General features: G+C 42.9%; 1 protein-coding gene across 1 annotated transcript in view; it reads left to right on the forward strand.

Moving 5' to 3' along the window:
• Nucleotides 1–411: 411 nt before the first annotated feature.
• LOC126336138 (venom carboxylesterase-6-like) overlaps nt 412–26,965 on the forward strand; it is a 76,011-nt gene continuing 49,457 nt past the window's right edge. The window contains exons 1-2 of the mRNA XM_049999629.1: nt 412–501; nt 12,561–12,695. Coding sequence (XP_049855586.1) covers nt 448–501; nt 12,561–12,695 — 189 coding nt within the window. The 5' untranslated portion in view covers nt 412–447. The remainder of the gene's footprint in view (nt 502–12,560; nt 12,696–26,965) is intronic.

Consider the following 26,965-nt stretch of genomic DNA (forward strand, 5'->3'; position numbering starts at 1 on the left):
ACTTTTCACACCAAGAAAATTATGATCTAGGCTGAGTTTTGTTTATAAAATTACAACACATCACTGTTTCCCCTGGTGACATAATACCGCTGTCCTATGAATGCAATGTCAATTGTTGTACGGTGAACCGACGGAAAACGCCCATCAAGACATTCTCATCGCAAGAATGTAAGTTGTGACGTGAGGCAATAGCCACAGCGGGTGATCACACCTCGTGGGAATGAAAGAAAGCGAGTGTTATCTGTCTGTTATCCAACGACACGCTTATCATATCACGCTTGGAACAGTTTGGTCGAAATCAGTAAATGGAGCAGTTTTGTAATACTCTTGACATTCTGAGATTAGTGAACCAGCCGATATAAAAGGACTTGGAGTGGGGAAAGTTACTATAAGAGTTCGATGCTGACGCTGTCAATCTTATCCGTGGAAGAGCTGAAACCAACTGACATGTCCGCGCGTTTGGCTTGGTTCCTTTTCTCTGTGGTGGCCTCGGCCGTTGTGGTAAGCAAGCCTATTCGTATATTTATTACAAAAATAGATTCAGAACAAAACACGTGACACTAATCTTTATACATAATCAAAACGTTCATGTTGTAAAAACATAATACACTGAGACTTGCCGTTACATCTGAAATAGTTGTTGGAATGCAATGTACATTACACTTTACGTTGGGCTTGGGGTAAATAAACACTCTGGCTTTTGCAACTCAATCTCTCCAACTGAGAAAGTTCCTTTACTTACAGGTTGATACATCACTCTCTTCGAGTGCTACGGAATGCTCTACTGTTTTCAATTTCATAATCATACAGATCCACCTAAGATGCTGTGGAAAATTTAGATCCGTTCAGTGAATTTATATATGAGGTGAACTTCCAAAATTGACAGATCTTTGATCAGGATCTGTCATTAGTCTTCATGGATGGCTCTTCTTATGAGCTGGTTTCAAATTTTCTGCATTTCCCAGTACTCCCTGTTGCAGCGAGTGTAGCAGTTTGTACTAAAAATTCTCAGTTCCTCCTTTAAACAAGTTTTCAGTGACAGCTGGTCAGCTCAACCAAGCATTCTTGATGAGCCCTTTGCCATTGGTAACTATTATTAATGCATTAGAACCATAGTCGCCAATCCTTCTGTCATTGTGAAAATCTCGAAAACACTGACTCAGTTTGTAGTCAGGGGGCCTAAAATATTTCTTTCACGACTGAGTTGTCGCACTAGTTGTTTGAGGCAGTATTAATCAGAAAGAATGTTCGTCCTTATAGCCATTATCGTATGTTTCCCATCCGATACTGTGCAAGTTAGTCACTCCTACTACTACCGCATACATAGGGTATTTTCGTTCTGTTCAGTAAGGCTACCGTTGAATAACTTTGTATCTCACTTTCGGTACTTCTTAAATTCAAGATACAAAGGAATTACGACGTGGAGCTGTTTGTGAAATCAATGGGCGAAGTTTTTTTTCCAGACTGGAATTCGAACCCATGTCTCCTGATTACTAGGCAGATGTTCCGGTCACTGAGCCTGTACGGATTACACTAACACCCCTTCCGCCAGACCCAAATTCTCATCTTATGCGAAAGAACAGTCGCTACTCATATAATTAAGTCGAGACTGGCCAGTGATTCTTTCAGTGCAACTGCCCACGACGGCCGAGATCTTACGGGAATCGGAGGAACGCCGCGAATAATGAGGGAATGGACAGGGGCCCTATGTCAGTAGTGTGTAGGTAAGTTGAGAATTTGAGTCTGACGGGGGACGTGCTAGGGTAGTCTGCGCAGCAGGGATGACCACTGTGTCCGGATGGCTAAGTGGTAAGTGCATCTACCTATTAAGCAACAGACCCGAGTTCGAATCCCGATACAGCATAAATTTTTCCCATTAATGGAAATCAATGCGCCCTAGCAGCTACGTGTCGTAATTCTTTCGTGTCTTGATTTGATAACAGGTGCAGGATCAGAATTGTCTCTGTTCTTTCTGACATGTACCAAAGAACAGACATCACACATATAACTTCTTAAATCCCCGTTTGCCGCACAGCCATGCCATACTCCGGTGCCCCTGACACCACTAAGCCATCAGGACAGTACGATGCGTGGGAGGCACTGACTACCCAACAGTCGTGAGAAGAGTGATGTCATGCGAGAGCAGGGCCAACAGCTTGAAAATCCTGAAATTGTATGGAAGCAGTACGATCGGTACATATTTCTCCGGTGGTCAGGCAACATGTTATAAGAAGTTTTGTCATCTGATCACATATTGTAAGGTTCACTGCGTCGGCCGTTTCGGTGAGCTAGTGTAGGTTTAAATATAATACGGCCTCGTTCTTGGACTTCAGCGCTTTGATGTTCTGTTGGCAACTTGAGCACCGCACATCTTTAGCACATTCAGCTGTATTCCCGTCGCGGTACTCAGTGACCAATTTTGAGGTACAACCCTGAATGTAACATCAGCTTCATTATTGTTCTTATGAATACTGTTTTCAATATCGTTATGTATGTAGGAATAATTAGTAGCTGTTTGTACAAGAATGTTATGCTGATTGCTTTTTGTCGCAGTCTTATTTGTTCAAACTTGTAAACGTAGGATTATTTGTTATGTTTGCGTGTTTGGTTCTATTAACGGCAAAATGTTTTTCGTTTTAAATTATGTAAAATATTTATTTAAAAAGTTTTATTCTAACTGTATAATTTTTGTGGATCCACACACAAAATTTATTTTTCCTGTTAAGAATTATTATAAAAGATTGAGGCAGTTACCCAATTTTTATTAACATCACTATTCTCACTGGTCTGAAGGAACTCGCCAAGAATTCCTGTCCTTTGCAAACCTCTTCATTTCATAGCAGCACTTGCAGCCTACTTCCTCAATTATTTGATAGATGTATTTCCGTCTCTATCTTTCTCCATATCTTTTACCCTGTTGTACCATGGGAGTTATTCCCTGGTGTCTAAACAGATGTACCGTCATCCTGTACCTTCTTCTTGTCTGTGTCTTCCTCATATTCCTTTCCTCGCGGATTCTGTGAAGAACCTCCTCATTCCATATCGACTCACCTAATTTCCAACATTCTTCTGTAGTAACACATTTCAAGTGCTTCTATTTTGTTTTATTCTGGTTTTCCCACAGTCCATGTTTCACTATCATACACTGCGTACATTCTTGGAAAGTAATTCCTCAAATTAAGGCCTATGTTTGATACCTGTACACTTCGCTTGGCCAGGAATGCCGCCTCGCCTTTTCTTGTCTGCTTTTAATTCCTGCTTTCTCTGTCCGTCACTGGTTGCTTTCAGGGTGGCAGAATTCCTTAACTTCGTCTCCTTCGTGATCATGAACTTTGATGTTAAGCTTCTACCAATTCTCGTTTCTGCTACTTCTCATTACTTTTGTCTTTCTTCCGTTTACTCTCTTCTATTTTCTGTACTCAGACCGTTCATTCCATTTAACAGATATTGTAGTTCGTCTTCACTTTCGCTGAGGATGGCAATGCCATCAGCGAATTTTATCATTCATATCGTTTCATTCTAAATTTTAATACCACTCTTGAATCTTTCTTTTATTTCCATCAATGCATCTCCGATGTATAGATTGTACGGTAGGGGCGAAAACTCCATCATAGTGTTACACCGTTTTTAATCTGAGCATTTCGTTACTGGTCTTCCAGTCTCATTGTTGCCATTTGATTCTTGTATATACTGCTTATTATCTTCTTTTCCTACAGGATCTGCGTATTTTACTAAGAATTTCGAACAGTTTACACTATTTTACTCTCTTTAACACTTTTGCTGGACAGACAAATCCTATGAGTATGTCGTGATGTTTCTTCAGTGTTGCTTCCGTTATCAAGCTCATAGTCATATCTGCCTCTTTGGTGTCTTTATCATTCCCAAAGCCAAATTGATAATCACCTGACTGATCTTCAGTTTTCTTTCTCATTCATGTATCATTCTTGTCAGCAGCTTAGGTACATGAGTCGTTATGCTGATTATGCGATGGTTCCGGCACGTATCTGCCTTCCTATCTTTGTAATAGTATGGATGATATTTTCCGAAAATCTGCCAGTCTCACTGATTCTATGCATCAGTTGCCAATTTCTTCATTGATTTTAGAAATTACGAAGGAATGTTATCTGTCACTTCTACCTTATTTGATATCAAGTCTTCCAAATCTCCTTTTAAGTCTGACTTGTAGCGTAGGATTTGCGTGGAGCGTGGGCTCAATTCAGAAAAGAATTTCTTAACTATAAAATCTTCTTGACAGCAGAAAAGTGACAATTATATAACTTAACAAGTAGCACAAGTAATTTCTGAATACAGGGCTCAATCAAGAGAATAACAGAATAACACATAAATTACTGTCTGCATAATGTAACAGAATTCAGTGAAATAAGATTAAGATCATTTTTGCCCAAAGACAGTGGGGCAACATCAGTAATAAAAACAACATATGGTCAATGTCCATAGACTGGAAAAGACAATAAATATAGCTTCAACAATTAATCGTAGGTTACTAAGGCATCTATCAACGTAATTAAGATCATCCACAAAACATGCGGCTAAGGATTTGTGTAGGGTTACTCCCAGCACCAACTAGCTACAACGAAAAGCTACTGTCCGCCGTCTACAGAAACACCTACGCATATATCATAACAAATTCTTCTCTAAAATGAAGCACAGAAATTATTCACTCAAACCAAAACAATATCACGCTCACAGACTCCTAAAGGCAACATCATCTTCTCTACCAGAAAACGTACAAATCAACCACGCTCACTGGGTGTAATGAACGAAATCAAGTTGGTTCTCACTTTTAGAGAACAGATTCGTACGCCCGGTGTGCCATCACAGAACAATCATAACACATCGCACTATAGCCACGGCCTTTTCGTGTGAATAGGGAGAGAGTGGAGCTCCTGCACGGCCACATCGGCATGATGGCCAACACAAATGCTCTACTGCCACCTTTGCGTATTGTTTAGTTTTCAGTAAGTGAGGTCTCAATGGATGTGTGTACTGCAATGTTTCCGTATGCCTGGTTATGATTAATCATTAATACGCTCCCATCTTGAGATAGATTGGGTCGAAAGTTGAACGAAGGGTAGCAGTTTGATTTGCAGGGTGGGGGAGTGCCAAGGCAAGAGCCAAGGGAAAAAACCTCTGCGATAGGTGGGTCGAGTTGTAAGAGCAGTAGCCGTTTTTCGGGTTCTAAGAGCAGTAGCGGTTTTCTTTCTGCCTGCGACAGGTGGTGCAGGGGCAGGCTTGGTTAGTAGTGGGTATCATGCAGGCGAATACCATTGACATTGTGGGGCGGTGTGACTCGGCGGCTGCAGCTGGGTACCGGTGGCTTCTCGGACAGCATCAGCTTGCCTGTAACAGTTGGGTTGATACTGTAACTGTCCAGTACGAAAGCCATTAGAAAGGTAAAGGACGATAGGCCGAAAATAGAAACCACAGTGAAAATCAAAACTCTTGTTTTTGCAGCAGCTATACTTTCCAGCTACTTCTCTACATAGCCGCTGCTCCAACTTAGACATTTGCCATAGCGTTAGTCCAGCTTTCCAGTACTCTCATCGTAGAAGGCAGCCTCCTGTGCTTTCCGGCAATTTTCTACGTTGGACTGCAGCTCGTAGTCTATGCCAAAATGTTGTCTTCATAGGCAGCGGTTAATCTGACCAGATATGAAAATCAGAACGACACAAGGCCGGGAAAACGCTGCAGGAGCATCTCTATGACCCCTGCAGTGAGCACCTGGGAACTGTCAGGAAGAAGGAAATGTATGAGAGTTACGTTATGTGGGGTCGCGTGAAAGTGGTAGAGACGTCTCGGCATTGTGGGACACACTAATTTCTAGGCATTTTCACGCACCCGTTGTGCGCTCAGAACTGAAAGGAGTTACGTGATGCTATCTGCGGGCATACTAAAGACACTGCCCAACAAATATGTTCAAAGCTTCATAGAATCTTCACTGTGGTTACCATTTCGCGACCGCTCGTTCCTTACTTTCCGAACAGCCCTCGTATATTGCATCACTTACCGTCCTAGATGCAACCGTCAGCTACTAAAGCAATCAGAGAGTTCTCCCTTCGAAATGCAGAAGCCTCATATGGAATTACTGACCTCTGTCCCAGGGAAAGACGCTAGCTGCTCCACAGGGCAGTTTGTGCCCAGACTGCAGCCATACCCCATGCTGAAAATGAGGGGTGTCCCGTTGGCAGTTCCATGGCGTACCAGCTTGAAGAGGGTGTCTCGTTCGTCTCCGTGCAGCGAGTGACTCACTCCAACCCCTTTGGGTCCAGCCCGACGTTAGAGACACCTCGCTCGATGGGTCATTAAGGCTCCTGTCGAGGCACCACAGGCTTGTTCTCCGCTTACACCATGGCGTCGGAGCTGGCCTCCACTCGCGGCAACTGACTTGTCCTCTCTGCTCCCCCGTCGCACCATGGCCCCAGCGGTGCTCAGGGCTGTCTCGCGGTCCCAGCACTAAACGAAGCCAAGCATGAATCTCTGGCCGCGGGCAGAGCTAACGTGCCTCTCGACACGTCATAGACACTAATATTGGGTTTCCTATGTCGTCGATATCGTCTCCAATTTCTTCTTCTATACACTTATCAGTCATAGAGGCTTTCAGTGTCTCTTTCCATCTATTCGCACTCTCGTGTTCAACAATGGAATTCCCAACGCGCTCTTAATTTTGCCGTCCTTAATTTTAATTTCATCGAAGGTTGTTTTGACTTTCCTATAGGCTATGTCAGCTCTTCTAAAAATCATTTCTTTTTCGATTCTTCACATTTTTTTTTCTGCACCCATTTCACCTTGGGTTCCCTGTACTCCCTGTTTATTTCATTCTTAAGTGATTTATATTGCAGTATTCCTGTCTTCCCCTGAAGATTTTGGAACTTTTCCTTACTTCTTTTGTCTATCAGTTGAAGTATTTCCTCTGTTAGCCAAAATTTACTGGCTGTTAACTTCCTGTTGCCTAGCCAGCATCCGTGGTTACTGTTTTTACAGGTCTCTTCAACTGAACTGCCTACGTTATATTGCCTATCGTAATGTCCACACACTTAGAGAACTTCAAGCGCGTTTCATCGTATCTCAGTGCTTCAGTATCCCATTATGCTGTGTGTATTCTGTATTGAACTGGAGACCTAGAAACGAGGGTGAGGCTTCGTCCCCGCCGTAGCCCTCTGTGACTCTCAGCCCCACAACAGACTCAGCACTCCACCCATCCCACCACCGCCTCTCACCGAACCCAGGGTAATTGTGCGGTTCGTCCCCCAGTGGATCCCCCGGGAACGTCCCAAACCAGACGAGCGTAACCCCAAATGTTTGCATGGTAGAGTAATTATGGTATAAGCTTACTTGGAGACAGTGTTTGCGCAACAATCGCCGACATAGCGTAACTGAGGTGGAATAAGGGGAACCAGTCCGCATTGGCCCAGGCAGATGGAAAACCTGTTTAAAAACCATCCACAGGCTGGCAGGCACACCGGACCTCGACACTATTCCGCCGGGCGGATTCGTGCCAGGGACCTTCCAGCTCGGAAAGCAGCGAGTTAGACCACGCGGCTAGCCGGGCGGTCTCAGTATCCCACTACCTTCCACATAGATTCATCTGGACGATTTTCTTGAACTTCAGCCTACTGTTCATCATTACTAAATTGTAATTTGAGTCTGTATCTGCTCCTGGGTACATCATACAATCCAATGTCCGATTTCTGAATCTGACTCTATTAGTTAATCCAGCGGGAATCTTTTCATGTCTCTGCTCCCTTTCCAATTACACTTGCTGCTCTTGTGATTCTAGAACAGAGTATTAGCTATTACCATCTGAAAATCATTGCAGAATTTAATTACCCTTTCTCCTATCTCATTCCTTCTGGCATGCCCGTATTACCCGTCACTCTTCTTGAATTCTTTCTCCTACAACCGCGTTCCAACCCCCGTGATTGTTAGATTATCATCTCCCTTTACGTACCGAACTACCCGTACAATACCTTCGTTTATTTTCTCTGTCTCTTCATTTTCTGATTACGAAATCGGCGTGTACACCTGAAATATTCTCGTGGTCGTTGTTTTCTCTCGAATTTTACGGAAACAACCCCGTCACTGAACTGTTCATAGTAACTCATTCTCTGCCCAGCCTTCCTATTCATGACGAATTCTACTGGCGTCACACTTCTTTTCTGCAGCTGTTGTTATCACCCTATATTCGCCTAACCATAAATCGTTATTTTTCTTTCCATTTTACTTCTCTGACCACTTCTGTACCTTGATTGAGTCTCTGCATTTCCATTTTGAGATTTTTTAGCCTTCCTATCACGTTCAGGCTTATTACATTCCACGCTCCGACTCGCAGAATGTTACCATTTCGTTGGTTGTTTCATCTTCTCCTCATGTTCACTTCCTCCTTGCCAGTCCCGTCCCGGAGATCCGAATGGGAGATTATTCAGTAATCTTTTGCCGATGGAGAGGTCATTATGTTACTTTTTCAGTTACAGGTCACTTGTCCTGTGATTACACATTACATGTCTTCATCGCAGGGGTTTCCATTGCCCTCTGCACACTCATGCTGTTGATCATTGTTTATTCTTTCTCCTGATAGGGAAGTTTCCCAGCACAAGGACAAGAAACTGCTCTGAAACTCTGTCCGACCCTTCGGTCTCTTAGACAAGACCGTCAGTGGAACGAGGGCAACTTCTTATGCTGGAAGTCATCGGTTGCTGATGATTTTTATTCAAAACGGGGGAAGTGTCTCGGTTCCTACCCGGGATCAGGACGTTTTGATAACAAGCCAAGCTACCCTTTGACGAAATTTCTTCGAAATCAGGCAGAAACCTTAGGAAATAACTTATTATGTGAATGTTACCTTCTGGCCACCTACAAACGCTTCTGTTCTTTTCGGCTCAGTAAAGGACAATCTGTGATTTTGGAAGGCTGAAATCTACGTAATACCTTGCCACTGTACATTGATCAGACGACATGCACAGCACCTAACAGGTGCGTTGAATGTGTTCGCCACACTCACCTTCCGCAGCCCTATATGTTAGCCTTAGCCTAACACTACATTTCTACAGGATTTTATATGCATTATTCTGCCACGGAAATCTTGTCTTCGAGGAGATAATTAAGAATTATAGTTATGAAGAAATTGATGGAAATACGGAACGCAAAAGATTTGATTAATAGTGATGGCGGCTCTCAACTGGGTAAGGCGTGGGACCCTGTGATTTCTCTAATTTCTATGGAAAGGGAACAATTTATGGCTAGTGACACTTCTAATGACAATTAATTTTATTAATTTGCCATCTGAGTTTTAACTCCGCAAGTCCTCATTCCGACAACGAGCGTGTATGTGTTATCACCGTAATCGCATGTAGTGTCACCGTAATGCGCCTTTGTGCCATAGATGGAGCAGAATTCGAAGAGGGACCTAAAATCGGCGAGGGCACTACCGTAGCGAGCGCCTTTACGCACGCGTCTTCGCGCCAACTTTTAGCATGAAGTTAGCGATGTGAACCAACAATATCCAGTGCAAAACATTCACCTGAAGATGGCTGAAAGGTTGTCAACCGGAATATCGTGGCAAAAAGTCGACGTCATCCGGCTGCAACCCAGAAACCACTTGGAATGCTCTTGACGCCAGGAAAATTTCGTGAATCCTAGGAGCGCATTGCTCGGCGATCCGTAGGAGAAAGAATGGCCCAGCAGTGTATTCTACCTACAGTTAAACACGATAGTGGTTCTATGATAGTTTGGAGGTGTTTTTCAGGAGATATCAACACTGTGAAACTAGAAGGGTGCATAGACCAGAAGCATTACTTCCGCAGACGAGCTCTTCATTGTTGTTCGATACCATGTGGTTTGCGCTTAATGTGGAAAGGGTTCAAATTACGAGAGGATAATGAGCCGAAACATCGTCCGGCGTTCTGTAAGAAGTAAATAGCATCAAAGGAAAAACACAAGGGACTGAAAGATATGGCGTGGCTGTCCCGAAGCCTTAATTGTAATCTTACTGAAATGTTGTGGGATGAAGCGCACAGACGTATCCTGAGAGTTCACATAAGAAGCAAGGAACATCTCTGGAATGTCGTTAAGAACGAGTGGTATCATATAGACTCGCACTACATATTGGCCCGCATCTCGTGGTCGTGCGGTAGCGTTCTCGCTTCCCAAGCCCGGGTTCCCGGGTTCGTTTCCCTGCGGGGTCAGGGATTTTCTCTGCCTCGTGATGGCTGGGTGTTGTGTGCTGTCCTTAGGTTAGTTAGGTTTTAGTAGTTCCAAGTTCTAGGGGACTGATGACCATAATTGGTAAGTTCCATAGTACTCAGAGCCATTTGAACCATTTTTTAACTACATTTTGACCACTTACCTCGTATTCGTGAGGCGATTATTAAATCGAATGGAGGATACTTCGATGAAAGTAAAATCTAATTTTTCTGTTTGTATTATATGTGTTTAAGGGTATATAATTATATTTTTGGAGTAGTAAGGTTTTTTATGTTCACATCAAAAGCAGACTCGCTATGGCAAAAAAGGCATTTCTGACCAAGAGAAGTCTACTAATATCAAATACCGGCCTTAATTTGAGGAAGAATATCCCCAGATATGTCCCCTCTGGACTTTTTGTATGGGAAGAGATGCGCAACCTTGTTTACGCAACTCCTGTTGTATCAGAAGAGGATCTGGTTGCCTGGATAGTAACAGCACCAGGATTAATTCAGGATACTCCTGGGGTTTCTGCCCATATCAGACAGAATATATATAAATAATAAGCCCTCTAGTATTATGGGTAACTCTAAAATATTTCTGTTTGCTGATGACACTAGCTTGGTAGTAAAGGATGTGTGCAACATTGACTCGGTTTCAAGTAGTGCAGTACATGACCTCAGTTCATGGCTCGTAGAAAATTAACTAACGTTAAATCACAGTAAGACTCAGTTTCTAACACACAATTCAACAAAACCTGACGTTTTAATCTCACAGAACTGGCATATGATTAGAAACTGAACAGTTCAAATTCCTAGGTGTTCAGATAGATAGTAAGCTGTCGTGGAAAGCCCACGTTCAGGAGCTTGTTCAAAGACATAATACAGCCATTTTCACTATTCGAACGGTATCGCGTGTGAGTGATACTTCGACACGTAAATTAGTCTACTTTGCTTATTTTCATTCACTTATGTCGTATGGTATTATGTTTTGGGGTAACTCTTCCCATTCTAGAAGGATATTTTTGGCTCAGAAACAGGCAGTTCGGGCAATAAGTTGTGTGAGTTCACGAACTTCTTGTCGACCTCTGTTCACGAGTCTGGGTATTTTGACATTGGCCTCTCAATATGTATATTCCTTATTGTTGTTTCTTGTTACCAATATTAGTTTATTTCCAACAATAAGCAGCTTTCACTCGGTTACTACTCGGCAGAAATCAAACCTCCATTTGTATCGGACTTCCTTAACTCTTGTGCAGAAAGGTGTGCGGTATACTGTTGCATCCATTTTCAATAAGCTGCCACTCGAATTCAAAAATCTTAGCAGTAATCCATGCGCTTTCAAATCGAAACTGAAGAGTTTCCTCATGGGTCACTCCTTCTATTCTGTCGAGGAGTTCCTTGAAAAATTAAACCGATTATCATTGTATTGCTGGTAGCGTTTGCTTAAACTTATGGACTGATTTTCTTTCAGGTTCATTAACACTTATTTTTATCTGTTATTACTTTTATGTTGTAAGTTCATGCACTGACACGTTGCATGACCTTGGAGATTTGCTCCTCAATTTGGTCCTACGGAACTTGACATGTAAATAAATAAAATAAAATAAATAAACATGATCTGACGGTGTAACCAGTGTTTACGTGTCAATGGAGGCATTTTTGAAAATCTACTGTAAACGAAATTGGGTTGCCTTAATGTCTTGTCTCTTGGTCACAGAAAAATGGAAAAGTGTTTGTTGGTTTAATTAATTTACCGCCAGAGAAATCTTCTTCTACCGGTTTTAATACTCCTCATAGTAAAAAATGGCATTAGGGAAAAATATTTGTTTTGATATCCCCTACAACCTCCCAGAGTTTGTCTGTTTAAATACTTTGCACCCTGTATGTCAGTTAATGTGTATGCCTTGGTGCTGAAGTGTTCCTCGTTTACCTGAAAGCTCAAACGTTTACCACGTGTCTTGCTTGGCATTGTTAGTCCTGTGGCGCACAACGTCCACTACATTGGATAGCTGTTAACAGTCGCATCTTTGGCGTTTTCAGCTAGTCCTGAGACTGCAATTGCACACACCACACTGCTGTGGGCACTCCTTAATAGTTTTGTGCCCTACAAGCATTTGCAGGCTCATGACTGAGTGAAAACGCCAGACAAGTGGCATTTAAAGCTATTCAGTGCACTGTAAAAACTACTGCTGCTGGAGAAAAACCAACGTTTCGACCACGGCTACAGCGGCCTTCTTCTGGGTCAAGTCGACTTACTCTGGCCGCGGAAGCCTACGCAATTATATGTACCAAAGGGTTAGGACCAAGGAAGCTAGAAGTAAAATGTGCCATTAAAGTTGTGGTGTCTCGTTTTGACAGGCTCAGGACGTGCTGGTGACAGTGGAGCAGGGCGTGCTGAAGGGCAGCGTAGTCACCAGCAAGCTGGGCACGCCGTACGCCGCCTTCAGAGGGGTCCCCTACGCCACACCTCCACTGGGAGAACTTCGGTTCCAGGTGGGCATCACGCTGAGCGTTTGCGCATTGCTGGATCAACTGGTACCAATGTAACGGGGCTGAACACTGGACACCGACATCATTAATACGACTGTTTGGAAAGTAAGGTCCAATCATCCGCGAAATGGGAACCACAGGGAAAATCCGATGAATCTTTGCACAGATGAGTTCCCTCTAACATGCTTGCCTGTAGTTGTTACCTCGTTTCATAATATCAGCGGAATCATTCTGAGCGGTCAGTACAACAGTGACCGTTGCGTGTGAACCGTGAATTTACTTTCAAAACCTTTTTCTTAAGAATTTACTTTATTTACTAGCGATTCATCAACAACATTAAAACATTTAATCACACTCTGTGAGCGTGGAATTAGCTGCCAATGGGTAACTGGTGAAACAAATTAATTTTTTTCTTTTTTAAATAAATGGAAATTTTATTCCTAAAAGCCCTTTAAAAAAACAGATTTAAAAATTATAATCAGGAATCACCCTGTAAATATCAAGTTACAATTTATTCAGAGGCAGAAAAAACAACTATTTTATAGATAGTTGTAAGGTGTCAGGCAAATCCAACACCTTACATGAAAACCCTGACATGATAAGCAAATCCAGTAGTATGTCACATAGCTCGGAATAAATCGTGACATTAAATTAACCAAAGTAATACGAGTAACGAGTGAGCAAATGGAATACCACAGACTGACACAAGAATGCCTAAATGCATGTCGTACCTTCACACCGTGAGGCAGACGCAGTTCCGAGGGGAGAAACGAGGACAGAAGCCGAGAGCAGAACCGTGTTAAGCTAGATAAGGGAGGGGCTGGGCACCCACGCCGCGAGCCTACCTGTACGACTATACAACCTGCACGTTTTAGCGTGAGGCTTTTTCGCGTCTCAGGTACGTCAAGGATCACCCCCAGCCCATGTTAAAAGCTAGAGGTCTCCAGAAAAGCAGTATAGATCTTACGATAACACAAAAAGGACCACACCACCCACACGTTTTAGCGTGAGACTTTTTAGCGTCTCTGTTACTTTGCAAACTTTAAAAACATTGCCCCACGGCGGGCTGGATGGCTGCTGCGCCGGCCGCTGCCGCCCTGACGCTGTTTAGACACCGACAAGGTAATGAACGCATGCGATGCCGCATTTTTGAGCGCATAAGGCTTCACTCAGAACTGCAGAAGTCTCATCTGTTACAGCCCCTTTTTGCGTAATACTAATGGTGATCGTTAATTAAAACTCATGGTGTTCACATTTGCCACTTGAAGAACAGATCTGAAACGCGATGATTTTTCTTTTATATACTTATTGAGAAGCCACATCAGCCACTGTAATTTACGACAAGTTAAATAAGTAATTAAAGATAATTGAGGGTCACTGTAGACCATTTTGATAGTTGTAGACCATTTTGATAGTTTTCTCTTGTGTGAAACTTAAATTAAACCGAGATTATAGACGTGATATGGCATAGGTCATCCTTCGATCGATTGTAGAACTTGGAAACCCATTCAGGGAATATTCGTTCACATTTTTGTTGAACGCAGTTGGTTTTTACATTTCCTTTTATCAATAGTGCAATTTATAAACGATGTTTTGTGAGTAGAATAAAATGTCCAATGGTAAACTTAACTGCTTTTTCGACGTTATTTTACCAGCTAACTAAAAGTAGGAAAGCCTTGAACCCTTTCCACTAAATTTAGTTACTATTAAGATTCTTTTACAGGGATTGCAGTGGAGCTGACGCTGAGATCATTTAGTATTTGGTTATATCATCGCTAGTCTCACTGAACTCTTCTGAATTCTACATGTCATGTGTAGTCTGGCGTCTCCTTACCAGCAACAGGTCCCAGGTTCAAACTAGTTAATTCCCTAAAAAACACGCTCAGAGCGCCGTTGCGCGAAAGTGGTAGGGAGACACGATATAGTACAATCAGACACCACCATGAATGTTTAAATAGTATGAGTTTTTGGGCTGAGAACCTTACCACTCCCTTTTAACACGGCCGTAGTCACGACCGCTAGCAACAACCTCTGAAAGACTACACTGGTGAAAATCTGCATCACACCAGATTACTTTCAACTAAAAATTTTAACAACTCACACAAACACATAAACTATGCACCCCGTAAGAGGGATGGAAATGTTACCAAAACCCTCACATTAAAAATTATTTGGCACCGAGAGTGCAACTTGTTCTTAAAAGAAACTGTTACGGTGGCAAGTTGGCAACTTTATATACTAAAATGACCATTTAAATAAAAACGCATGAAATGCAGTCTTACATAAAATATACAAACATGCTCTACGTTACACATATACCGCCTCTCAAGATGATAGGCAAGATAAAAACGTATTCGGCCTTTACACCTTAAGCAATAAATTAGTTAACACCGAATCCGACAACATGACAGAGGCAGCTATTAACGTATGGCACACCGACAGGCAGACAGACACCAACTGCCTAACAAATGCGGACGAGAGACAGACGAGCAAGCTGGTGTCGAGTGACGGACCAAGACAAGAAGTAGAATTTAACAAGAAAATGAAACAACATATCGCGAACCACTTAACTTCTAACAAACTGCGATGTCTGACGAGGACCTGGCGCAGCACCTCCAACGCTCTCTCGAACCGTCCGCTGCCAGCCGCTTCAACGGACGCAGGAAGGCGCGCCGATCTCCCGTCTCACGTCGTCGCAGCTCGCACCGGCCAGACCGATGTCGTGGGTTGGCTCCTGTTGCTCTCGTGTCGGCCGCGAAGCCACTACCCCTCGCTATGCGGCGCAGCCCACTGGACTGACGTGGCGATCTCAGATGCGCCGACACTCAAGCCGGGCAAGTCATCTTGTGTCTCAGTGCGCGATCGACCAACCGATCGATCCAACCGCCAGTGACTATTGCCTGGACAAACTCGAGCAGACTGGCGGCCTAACACGTACTATCACTCCGGACGACAGACAGACACTAACTGCCGCACAAATGCAAACGAGAGACAGACCAGCAACTGGAGTCCCGAGACAGATCCAGCCTCACTCGGACTGACCCCTTGACTAGACTCCTCACACTGCACCGACTCAGGCTGACCAACTACCCACATTCGCCGAGACTGACCCCTTGGCGAGCTTATAGAACCCCTTAAATGCACGTGAACTGTCAACCTTTCCCCTTTTCCACCAGAGGGAGAAACCAAAGCTGCGACTGCCACAGCGGCGCCACCACCAGAAGTGGAGGGCGACTGCTTCACACTATGCGCTGCGGCGGACTCTTGAAAACAGCAAATTTTTACCACGGCTCAGTGTGTATTGTTCTTTCAAGGACAGAGATTACGTGTATATAAAGTAGATGCATCCATGTCTACGATCACAGATCTACAGCACACACCAAAAGTCGAAATTTCCTTTCAACGTTTGGGTAGCCACAACTGTCGAAAGACGTACCACTGTGCGTGCTGAAAAAGTGCGTTGTAGTTTACCGTGATCTCTCCGTTCATGAGTATGTACTAAATAACGCAAACATGAAACCGGTTCTGGTATAATAAAAGCCATGCAGCTGCGGCAGAACTTAACATACTGCTTTCAGAGTCTAGAATTAAAGAAACCAGTGTCCTGATGTCTGACGAACCTACTTGTAGTCCTTTTCTCATCGTATCCCACGTTTAAATGGGTAAAGCTCAAGAGAAAATTTGCAGTCCACATTCTCTTCATCCAAGAATAATGTGCAACCTCAATAATATGTTTGTACCTGTTTCTTGTGGTCATAAGCACATATGAGGTGCGTGCTAATGACCTTAGACTTCTGCTAGCTACACATATTCCTTAAGGATGTCATTGCCTCTAGGTAGAAATGAAATGTTCCAAGAGGATAAATTCTCTAATGGTTATTAATATAATTTGTACATGATAAAGGAAGCCCATGTCTTCGATTTCCTTATTAATCACCTGATTTTAGTATTCAAGAGTTATTGTGCTCTGTGCTGAGGAAACAGAGTGGTTATATTCTCTCTTTCACTATCATCTAGGAAGATAGATCAAAATTCCATTCCCAAATAATCAGTGCTTATACAGAATGAAGTAAATAACGGTGGCCTGGACGTGTGAATACGATTGGATGTCAGACAATGCATATAACCACACTCCGTGACGTACTGTTACTTCCAAAAGGATGGTGCAACTGCCCATTCGTCCGACCGAACATTGGAGCACAATTACACAGTTTTCATGTCTGACAGAGATATTAGCAGATGTTTGTCTGGTCGCCGCCGTAGCTGATCAACCAGGCCATCTGGTCTGTCAACGTGCGATTACTTTATGTGAGGAGCCATCAAGCGTGTATGGCAACAACCCTCATAGACTTCAAAAACTGCAGCAGAACATTTCGAACAAGATTGTAGCGGTTCCAGCAGTCCAGCTTCGATCCACCTTCAGCAGCTTGCTGATCAAGGCCCAAAAGTGCAAAGAGATGAATGGTGGTCACTTTCAACATCTACTGTAGTAAGGTCAGAAAAATATAATCGTCGATGGATGTTGTTTGGCAGTTATTGCATTTATTGCAAATGATTCATGTCTAACTGAGGTTAAGTACAAAAACGAATTTCGTAGAAAGCTGCAATATTTACCAATCGGAACTAAGATACAAAGACTCTGTAAAATATTAACAGACTGTATTTCCCATAATCAGCTGTTAAATATTACCAAATATCTAATAAAAATACACACTGTAAAAACACACAACTTGAAAAAAAAAAACAAATAAAACGACCAAGCATGTTTTGGGATGGAATAAAGGTATTTTGAAGGGATACTTTTTCTAATATAACCCTTGAACTACATCCTACTGTAATACACAAGGAGAACTACACAAAACTACACAATATGTAAAGTTTACATGCTGTACAACATGACCAAATATGGTGGTGGAATAAGATACATATGAATAGTGTTAAGTCTCTAAAATACAATCTTTGCCAAGGAATTAAAATTATTCATCCTAATAAGTAACGATTTTGAGTACAGAAAACACACATGCATACACACACACACACACACACACACACACTTTACATGTTTCTTATCGAAATATGAAAGTATAATTACAGATCTCTTTGCGAACAAAAATTCGACCTTTGCAGGAAAACAAAATTGTAATGTTTCGCAAAATATGCAAGTTTTCGAATAAACACATGGACCACTGCTGTCATAACTTAAATGTTTAGTAAGATTTAAAAAATACTCATAGTCTGGCTACTAACACTATTGATGAAACTGATGGGTTAAGCACACAAGTCAACGACGAATGTTTGACTGTTGTACCACATTTTGCAAGCACAACACACGCTGCTCGCGTATTTGGCTCTGAGCACTATGGGACTTCACATCTGAGATCATCAGTCCCCTAGATCAAAGTCTAGGGGACATAGAACTACTTAAACCTAACTAACCTAAGGACAACACACACATCCATACCCGAGGCAGGATTCGAACCTGCGACCGTAGCAGCAGCGCGGCTCCGGACTGAAGCGCCTAGAACCGCTCGGCCACAACGGCTCGGTATTTGCCCTAGAGAAATAAATCACAGGTTAGCATATAAGCATAGATCGAATTTTGTACCACACGTTACATTCGCCAATAATACTAATGATCTAAGCCACAGCTTAAAGTACACTTGTCAATGAGAATTTCCAAAGTAAACAATGTTATTTCTTCATCTAAATTCTTCACAATCTCGTCTCTAAAACCGATATCAAGGTCAGACAAAAATTATAGTGATCCCATACTTGAGTATTAACTTCGTCTTTCTGCTGAAAATTTTTGTTACCTTCTGCTGTTTGATAGCGTAAACTACATGACACTTCGATGAAAGAGCATACTGAACAGTAATAAGGCAGTTGGCACAGGTATAAAACTATGGTTGCTACATTTTCAAAATCACCCATGCATTACAGCGTCTCCATACTAGGGTATTAATTTTATTTTGTAGTACAAAACGTTTGCAATGTTCTGTTGAAAATGCCAGACCTGATACTCACTCTCATGTTAGGATAGCAACTTTATCAAGCAACACAAAACATCTTTGCTAACAATGTTAACATGTGCTGTCACACACTAGTGTTAAGACACATTTGCAATGGTAAGAAACAAGTGTTGCTATGTTTTCAACTACTCAGTTTAAAAGTCAACCTAACATCATGGTGAATCCATTCTAGAGTGATTTTTCCTTCATATGCAGCAACAGTCGTATTAACTTACAGGAAGGTATAGTCACCATTTGACTGTGTGATGTACTTTATTACTCGACCTTGATTTCAGTCTAAGGCCATCATCAAGATCATCAAGCGTCACAAATGTTAAAAATCCACACAGGTCAGATGATTTTTGACATTTGTACCACTTGATAATGGCTTTAGACTGAAATCTATATTGTGTAATAAAGTGTATCACACAGTCAAATGGCAGTTACATTTTTCTGTAAGTTTTCCATACTAGGTTATTTTAATTTTATTTTGCAGTACAGAACGCTTGTCATTTTCTGTTCTTAGTGCTAGATGGGCAAGGCAGCGGCAGTTGACACAAACAAATAAGCATTCAGAACTGAAAAGTATTCTATAACCTGAAAGTGGCAACGTATGTGTTTTAACTTGGCAGTATACGTTCTGCAACCTGACAGCGCATTTCACATAATCGATCTTAAAATTGCACAGTAACTCCAGAACCTGACAATGTGTACGTGCACTGGCGGTCAACTACAGAGGGTGTGAACTACTGGGAGGGGTCATCTACCGGGAATGTCAGCTGCTGGGGCTGCCCTTCCTGTTACAGCAAAACTCTGACAAGTTGCCCCATATTACAGTGAAACTGTAACAAGTTTCCTTCCCTCTTTCAGCCAATAAAGTGCTCCAAACAGCAAGAAGATTCCCCAGAACAGTAAAAAGTTTCTCCAAAATTGTTATAAATTCCACTAAAATTGTAACAAGTTGCCTGTAACCTTAAAAAGTTGCCCTCCATGTTTCAGCAAGTCACAGCCTCTTTACTATAACGTCGTTATGACACCACCCATGGATAACTAACCTTGGCCACATGACCTCACTATGCAAGGTTGTGTAATTATATATCTATTTGTTTATTATTGCTTACATTTTCGACACCTACCTACGGGAAACCTATGCAGGCCGTATTTTCACATAGCTACAGGAAGATTTATACAGCTAATATTAAAATTTATTTTACGATTTGCAATTTCAAAATTTTCAATAATTCGTGAAATTAATTATAAAGGAAATATAAAATTTACGAAGTATTAAATAAAAAAGAAAACAGCCTTCGAAAACCCTTAAACCATGATGCCACATTTATCAGTCATCTACACTACTATTACGGTAGATGGCTTACTGGCAGTTACCTATCTTAACCACAGGAAAACATCACTGTCAAGAAAAGTATATTCTTCAGGAAGCTCCTGTTGCAGAATTCTACAGCTATAATCCATTCTACCATTACTTACGTCTACGCAAGTGAGTCCCCAACTGCTGTGGACAGCATGCTACATCTCCAGGCCTGAGTTCCAGAAACCCATATTATCCCCAAACAGTCTAGAATCCACCACCTGTCAGTCCTAAGCTGGGGCCACTGGTGAGTTAGCACCATCATCCACAGTCCCAGTGAAGTCAAATAGTGGACCCCAACGGATTCACCCCATCAACCTCACTCCAGCCTGCCCTTGCTGGGACACCTTTATAAGTCACATATAAGATCCCATTCACTCCTCCGCTTCTCCCATAGCTGATACACTGTGGTCACATATCCACTGCTACTGGTTGTCCTCAGCAATCGCCACTCACTCACTCATATTATTCACTTCCCCATAATCACTTACAGTTGGGTTTCTCTTATTCTCTAAGTATGCGCTGTATGCGCTGAAACTGTAAGTTGCAAATGTCTGACGTTTTTTTCACACCTTCGAAAATGGCATTTTTTACTATGTTAGGATGATTTGAAAGTGGGTCTTGGCCCGAATCTACTCATCGAGTAAATAAAAAAAAAAGGTAAAATTTGGACCTTTAGGCTGGTTTCTCGTTTTACTACTGCGAAATGTTTCCAGCCTCTTTGCCGCTTTCTATGCTTTTAGCTCTCGTTTGGCTGTTATTTCCTGACCCATGAGCCGCTGTGTCCAAGAGCAGCATAAGCCTAGTACGACTAATAGCACCTCTATGGATGTTTTCCTATAGCCTCAGCAGCACACGGTCTTGTGTGTGCCTTAGCGTTGACTTGCAGTGGTTCAGCACGGTTTGTGTCTCCATGGGATGACGAGAAATTCTATATAGCAGTGAGGATTGTATCATGATAGAGTCTAAGTAAATTAGAGAGATCTTAAAGTAAGTGGGGTCCAGTCTTGGAAATTTATGCATAACGTTAATATCTTTATGACATATGTGAAATACATTGTGTGTGAAAGTAGTAATTCTAGTTCATATATACAGGGGATAGGCACAATAATGTGAACACTGTATTTGCTTGGGAATGGTTTATTAATAAGGGTTGGACCCCCATCTGACCGTAATACAGCTGCGATTCTTCTTGGAATACTGGCATACAATAATTGTATAGTCCACTGTGGAATGTTATGCCACTCTTCTAATTCCTGGAATATCGAGGGAGGCGGAAATCTGCTCCGATGTCTGCGCTCCAATACCGTCCACAAGAGATAATGTTCAAGTCCGGGGACTGTGCTGGTCAGGGACGACGCTGAACTTCAGTTGCGTGCTCCCCATACCACGATTGTACTGTCTTGGCTGTGTGAATGGTTTCGTTATCGTCCTGAAATACGGCATCATTGTTGGGGAACAACATTTGAATCATGGGGTGCACCTGATCACCTAAAATGTTCATATAATCTTTGGCTGCAACGAAGCCTTTGAGAGTAATGATGGGACCAGGAGAATATCATGATATAGCTGCCCACACTATCAGACTTCATCCCCCATGCTTAGCCATCGGAATCAAGCAATCAGGATTGTAGGCTTTTTTTTCGCGTTCTCCAGAAGTAAACCCGGCCCTACTTTGGAAATAACGAAAACGTTGACTCGGCAGACCATATGACGTGTTTCCACTGTTCAGTTACCAGGATTTATGCTCCTGACACCATGCTTTACGCTTCTTTGCGTTGGTTTACGTCGCTAATGGTTTCGATATAGCACTCCGTCCATGAATATTCCCTTTTTGGCGCTCTCGGCGGACAGTATTAAGAGATACGGGGTGGCTACTGAGCTCTGCAGCCACTTTAGCCGCCATAGTTTTGTGTTCTTTTGACACAATTCGAGTTAGCATACGACGATCTCTGTCATTTAGTTTTGATATGCTCCCACTGTTACGATTACACGATGATGTCTTTCCATGTTTTGTGTAGGCTGTCATGATGCTGCAACAGCTGCTCTTGAGAGTTGACTGTCTTGGTTGCTGATGCTCCAGTTAATCTGGCCCCCACAATCTGCCCTCTTTGGAACTCTGTTAGGTCTTTCATTGCACATCGACCTCGCCTCTGAATGTAAATACGAAGTGTGAACTACTCGTAAACAACTTGCACTGGTGCTTAGTCCGTACTGAACGCGCTTAGTCCAACGTGACACGTGCCTTACCTACGCTGTTGACCATCCCATTGCCACCACTGTACATGTTATTTTACATACCCCCTGTATCCCAAAATACTTACAAACCTCACTGCGTCGCACCGGAGTTCCCCCCAATTCTGATAGTAGGATTCTGCGGGTGAGAGAGGCTGCTTTTGAGTAGCATGTAGATGGTCTTATTTTGGTACGATTTCTAATTTATTATCTGAGCACCATTTTTGTCTCTGAGCAAGCACATTACTCGCGTCTCCATCCAGACTGGCTCTTGAGTTCTCTGTGGCCATAACGCATCATCGTCAATACTACAAATAATTAAGCGTTTTCGTTCATTGTTAGCAATGTCTCAAGAGTAAGCTCCCAAAAAATTGGTCGACATATAGATCCCTGTGCACAACCATTAGTTACTCGCCTCACTAGTTTCTGGATGCTGTGTCCCACTCCACAGTAAATCCTTCACAGTAACCTGGGAGGCTCTGATACAAACATTTTGGGACCTGTACCTGTCTAAGGCGGGCAAAGATAGTGGACCGCTATAACTGGACTAACGCGTCCGCAATGTCAAGTTTGATGCCTACGACATACTAGCTGCTACAGTTGCAGCTTACTGCGTCATCTATAGATCTGCTCCTTATGAAGCCGGACTGGCTCCGTTAGAGGGCATGTAGCTCCCTTTGAGTCCGTAATCTGTTGCACATCAAGCGCTCCTTTGCTTTTCCGAAGGCGCTAAAAAGACTGATTGGATTTTACCTCTTAGGGACCACTGGAAATCTACCCATGCACTTCTGGATTATTACAGCTTGCATATACTTCCACACCGCAGGAATTCTTCTTTGTTTTGGTGATTCATTTAATAAGTGTGTGATGAATGGGAAAGTTTTGTTCATTGTTGCTTTCGGCGTTTCGTTATGATTGTAATCGGGGCCATGGTCTTTCCATTCTTTAGTTGATTGATAACAAACGCAATTTCTTCTTGTACAAATGGTACAACGAGTTCTGGAATTTCATGTGGGGACATATATATTTTCTCGTGCCTCTCTTTTAAGATCGACACCATTTTCACTGTAGTCTTCCGGAAGAAGCGACCGCAGCAGATACGCAGCGGAGCCTCTCCAACCTGCTGTAATAGTCCCTCCCTGTTCACGCCATACACTTGGTGCTTTTATTTTTTCTCTTTCTGTTCTAAATGGAGTCGCTCATGCATCTATTACTAGTTGCCTTTGAACGTATTCTTCCCAATGATTTTTCTACGTACTATCTATGACAGCTGCGTATTCGGATTTCATTGATCTTTACAACAGCAGTCTAGCCTCTCTCTCTCTCTCTCTCTCTCTCTCTCTCTCTCTCTCTCTCTCTCTCTCGTCGTGTCTCAAAGCACTTTGATAAAATTTGCGCAGTTGTTGTATATATTCAGATCTGTAAGCTCCGCACTCCAAGATGTACTACAATGTCTAGGAGTTTTCTATACTGTAATACACACATTTTGTGCGTTTTGTAAGGCAGTTGGTAAGTGTCTATATGCTATGCAGGCTACGCCGTGGTCAGGATCTTCTGATATTTGACGATCAGTTTCTACACTAAGTTTTCCCAATCAGACTTTTAAAAATTTTAACGAAGTTGATTATGTTCCTATCCCATACTCCTTTGTTAAGCCAGAACCAACAAATCTATCAATATCGTACGGTGGTCACTTCCAGTAGCATGCTGAGAGATTCAATGTGTGTGTGAAATCTTATGGGACTTAACTGCTAAGATCATCAGTCCCTAAGCTTACACACTACTTAACCTAAATTATCCTAAGGACTCGAACCTCCGCCGGGACCAGCCGCACAGTCCATGACAACTGCGCCCAAGACCGTGCGGCTAATCCTGCGCGGCGCTGAGAGGTTCTTCTGGAGTTGATTTTGTTATCTGCAGACCGATATGATGCCGTTGTTGGTTGCGGTATCAACACTGTTTTCGTACGCGGCTGGAGAGTCTGCCCAGTTCAGCACATGGAGGTTTTTTTCATTAATTGCTTCCTGCTTTTGTATTCCACGCTCATCCGTCACACGACTTTACCATAGCGCGGATTTTGCGCAAGCGTCCATCGCTGTTAAGCAGATTTGTGACGAACCCTGTACATAATGTGTCACATTTCCCTGTCTATTAATATATAGTTTAATGTTGTGTGAACTTTGCACGGCCGGCCGAAGTGGCCGAGCGGTTCTAGGCGCTACAGTCTGGAACCTCGCGACCGCTTCTGTCACAGGTTCGAATCCTGCCTCGGGCATGGATGAGTGTGATGTCCTTAGGTTAGTTAGGTTTAAGTGGTTCTAAGTTATAGGGGACTTATGACCTCGGCAGTTCAGTCACATAGTGCTCAGAGCCATTTCAACCATTTTTGAGCTTTGCACGTAAATGCTCGTTCGTGTTAGTCTACGGTGTGAGGACCTTAGAGTTACTGTTGCAGCATGTTCTTCACAAAGTTTGGAACTTTTTTTCTTGAATACAAATTTTTTGAAAAGTACTGTTTTTCATTTGGATCACTTACAATTGCCCTTAAGTGAATTGGAAGCTGAGGAGCATTACCGTGCTTTGCAACGGCTGTCTCCCAATCTTCGATTAACTTACTTATTTCAGTCATTACTATCGCATAGTGCACAGCATTTATTTTTAATGACCGCATATGTCAAGAATGTCGAGTAAACACACGAGATTTCCACAGACAGTGGGAGGTATCAAAACAGATCTGACCACGCGCCACGACAAAGTCTGGAAGTTCGTTCCAGGTCAAGCAGCTTTTTTTTTTCTCCTGGTGAACGCTTGTTTCAGGATTGTCGTAAGTTAGTTGGCAGGTTGTTCACTTTCAACTGCATTTTGTCAATCACTTCAGAGATCGGAAAAATCACAATCATATTTTTGGTATCCCATGTGAGTAATGTGACGCAGGTCTACTTTGAATGTGTTGAGGTCCTCTAGTCTATTTAGAAGAAGATTATTTTCAAGATATTTATGCATCTCTTCTAGTTTCTTTTGGATGTCTGCAGCTGACGTAAAATCCTTTAAGAGCAATTTCAGATTCTCGACAGATTGTTGATTCCGCTACAACAGTGACGACCCCATTACATAAGACGCGAGAGAACGTTTGAATCTCCGAAAGACGAGCACCGCCTGTTTCTCTATGCCTTCCATCCTCCTTCTTTGTCTCTCGTTTTATCACCTTCTACGTCTGTTTCACAGAAAAGAGCTGTTCGCCTAACAAATCGTTTCCCGTACCTATAATTTACACTTTGAGCTACTCGTCGTTACGATTCTGCCTAACTCGTCTTTTTTCGGCGTCTCACGTAAATGGTTCAAATGGCTCTGAGCACTATGGGACTCAACTGCTGTGGTCATTAGTGCCCTAGAATTTAGAACTACTTAAACCTAACTAACCTAAGGACATCACACACATCCATGCCCGAGGCAGGATTCGAACCTGCGACCGTAGCAGTCGCACGGTTCCGGACTGCGCGCCTAGAACCGCGAGACCACCGCGGCCGGCTCTCACGTAAATACGTTGGGCTATTTGGATTGGGCGGGTTCAGACATATCCTAATATAATGAAGCCATAGTGGCTACGTTATACTAGGCGATGTAAAACAGATCTGAAGATGGTCATCGTTGACCGAAATCGCAAATGACGCAAATGTTTTGTGATCAAATAGAAAAAAATTATTCCACACTTCCTGAACCACTGATTTAATCCGCGTACATGGCTCCGATTGCGTAATTTTTTAAGAAACAGGAGTATTAGGAACATTAATGTTGTGAATTTGTTCACAATAGTCGGAACTATGGTAGGCTTATATGTTGCTAACTGTATACTACACTCCTGGAAATTGAAATAAGAACACCGTGAATTCATTGTCCCAGGAAGGGGAAACTTTATTGACACATTCCTGGGGTTAGATACATCACATGATCACACTGGCAGAACCACAGGCACATAGACACAGGCAACAGAGCATGCACAATGTCGGCTCTAGTACAGTGTATATCCACCTTTCGCAGCAATGCAGGCTGCTATTCTCCCATGGAGACGATCGTAGAGATGCTGGATGTAGTCCTGTGGAACGGCTTGCCATGCCATTTACACCTGGCACCTCACTTGTACCAGCGTTCGTGCTGGACGTGCAGACCGCGTGAGACGACGCTTCATCCAGTCCCAAACATGCTCAATGGGAGACAGATCCGGAGATCTTGCTGGCCAGGGTAGTTGACTTACACCTTCTAGAGCACGTTGGGTGGCACGGGATACATGCGGACGTGCATTGTCCTGTTGGAACAGCAAGTTCCCTTGCCGGTCTAGGAATGGTAGAACGATCGGTTCGATGACGGTTTGGATGTACCGTGCTCTATTCAGTGTCCCCTCGACGATCACCAGAGGTGTACGGCCAGTGTAGGAGATCGGTCCCCACACCATGATGCCGGGTGTTGGCCCTGTGTGCCTCGGTCGTATGCAGTCCTAATTGTGGCGCTCACCTGCACGGCGCCAAACACGCATACGACCATCATTGGCACCAAGGCAGAAGCGACTCTCATCGCTGAAGACGACACGTCTCCATTCGTCCCTCCATTCACGCCTGTCGCGACACCACTGGAGGCGGGCTGCACGATGTTGGGGCGTGAGCGGA

Source organism: Schistocerca gregaria, chromosome 2, assembly GCF_023897955.1.
Source record: "Schistocerca gregaria isolate iqSchGreg1 chromosome 2, iqSchGreg1.2, whole genome shotgun sequence".
Taxonomy (NCBI): Eukaryota; Metazoa; Arthropoda; class Insecta; order Orthoptera; family Acrididae; genus Schistocerca; species Schistocerca gregaria.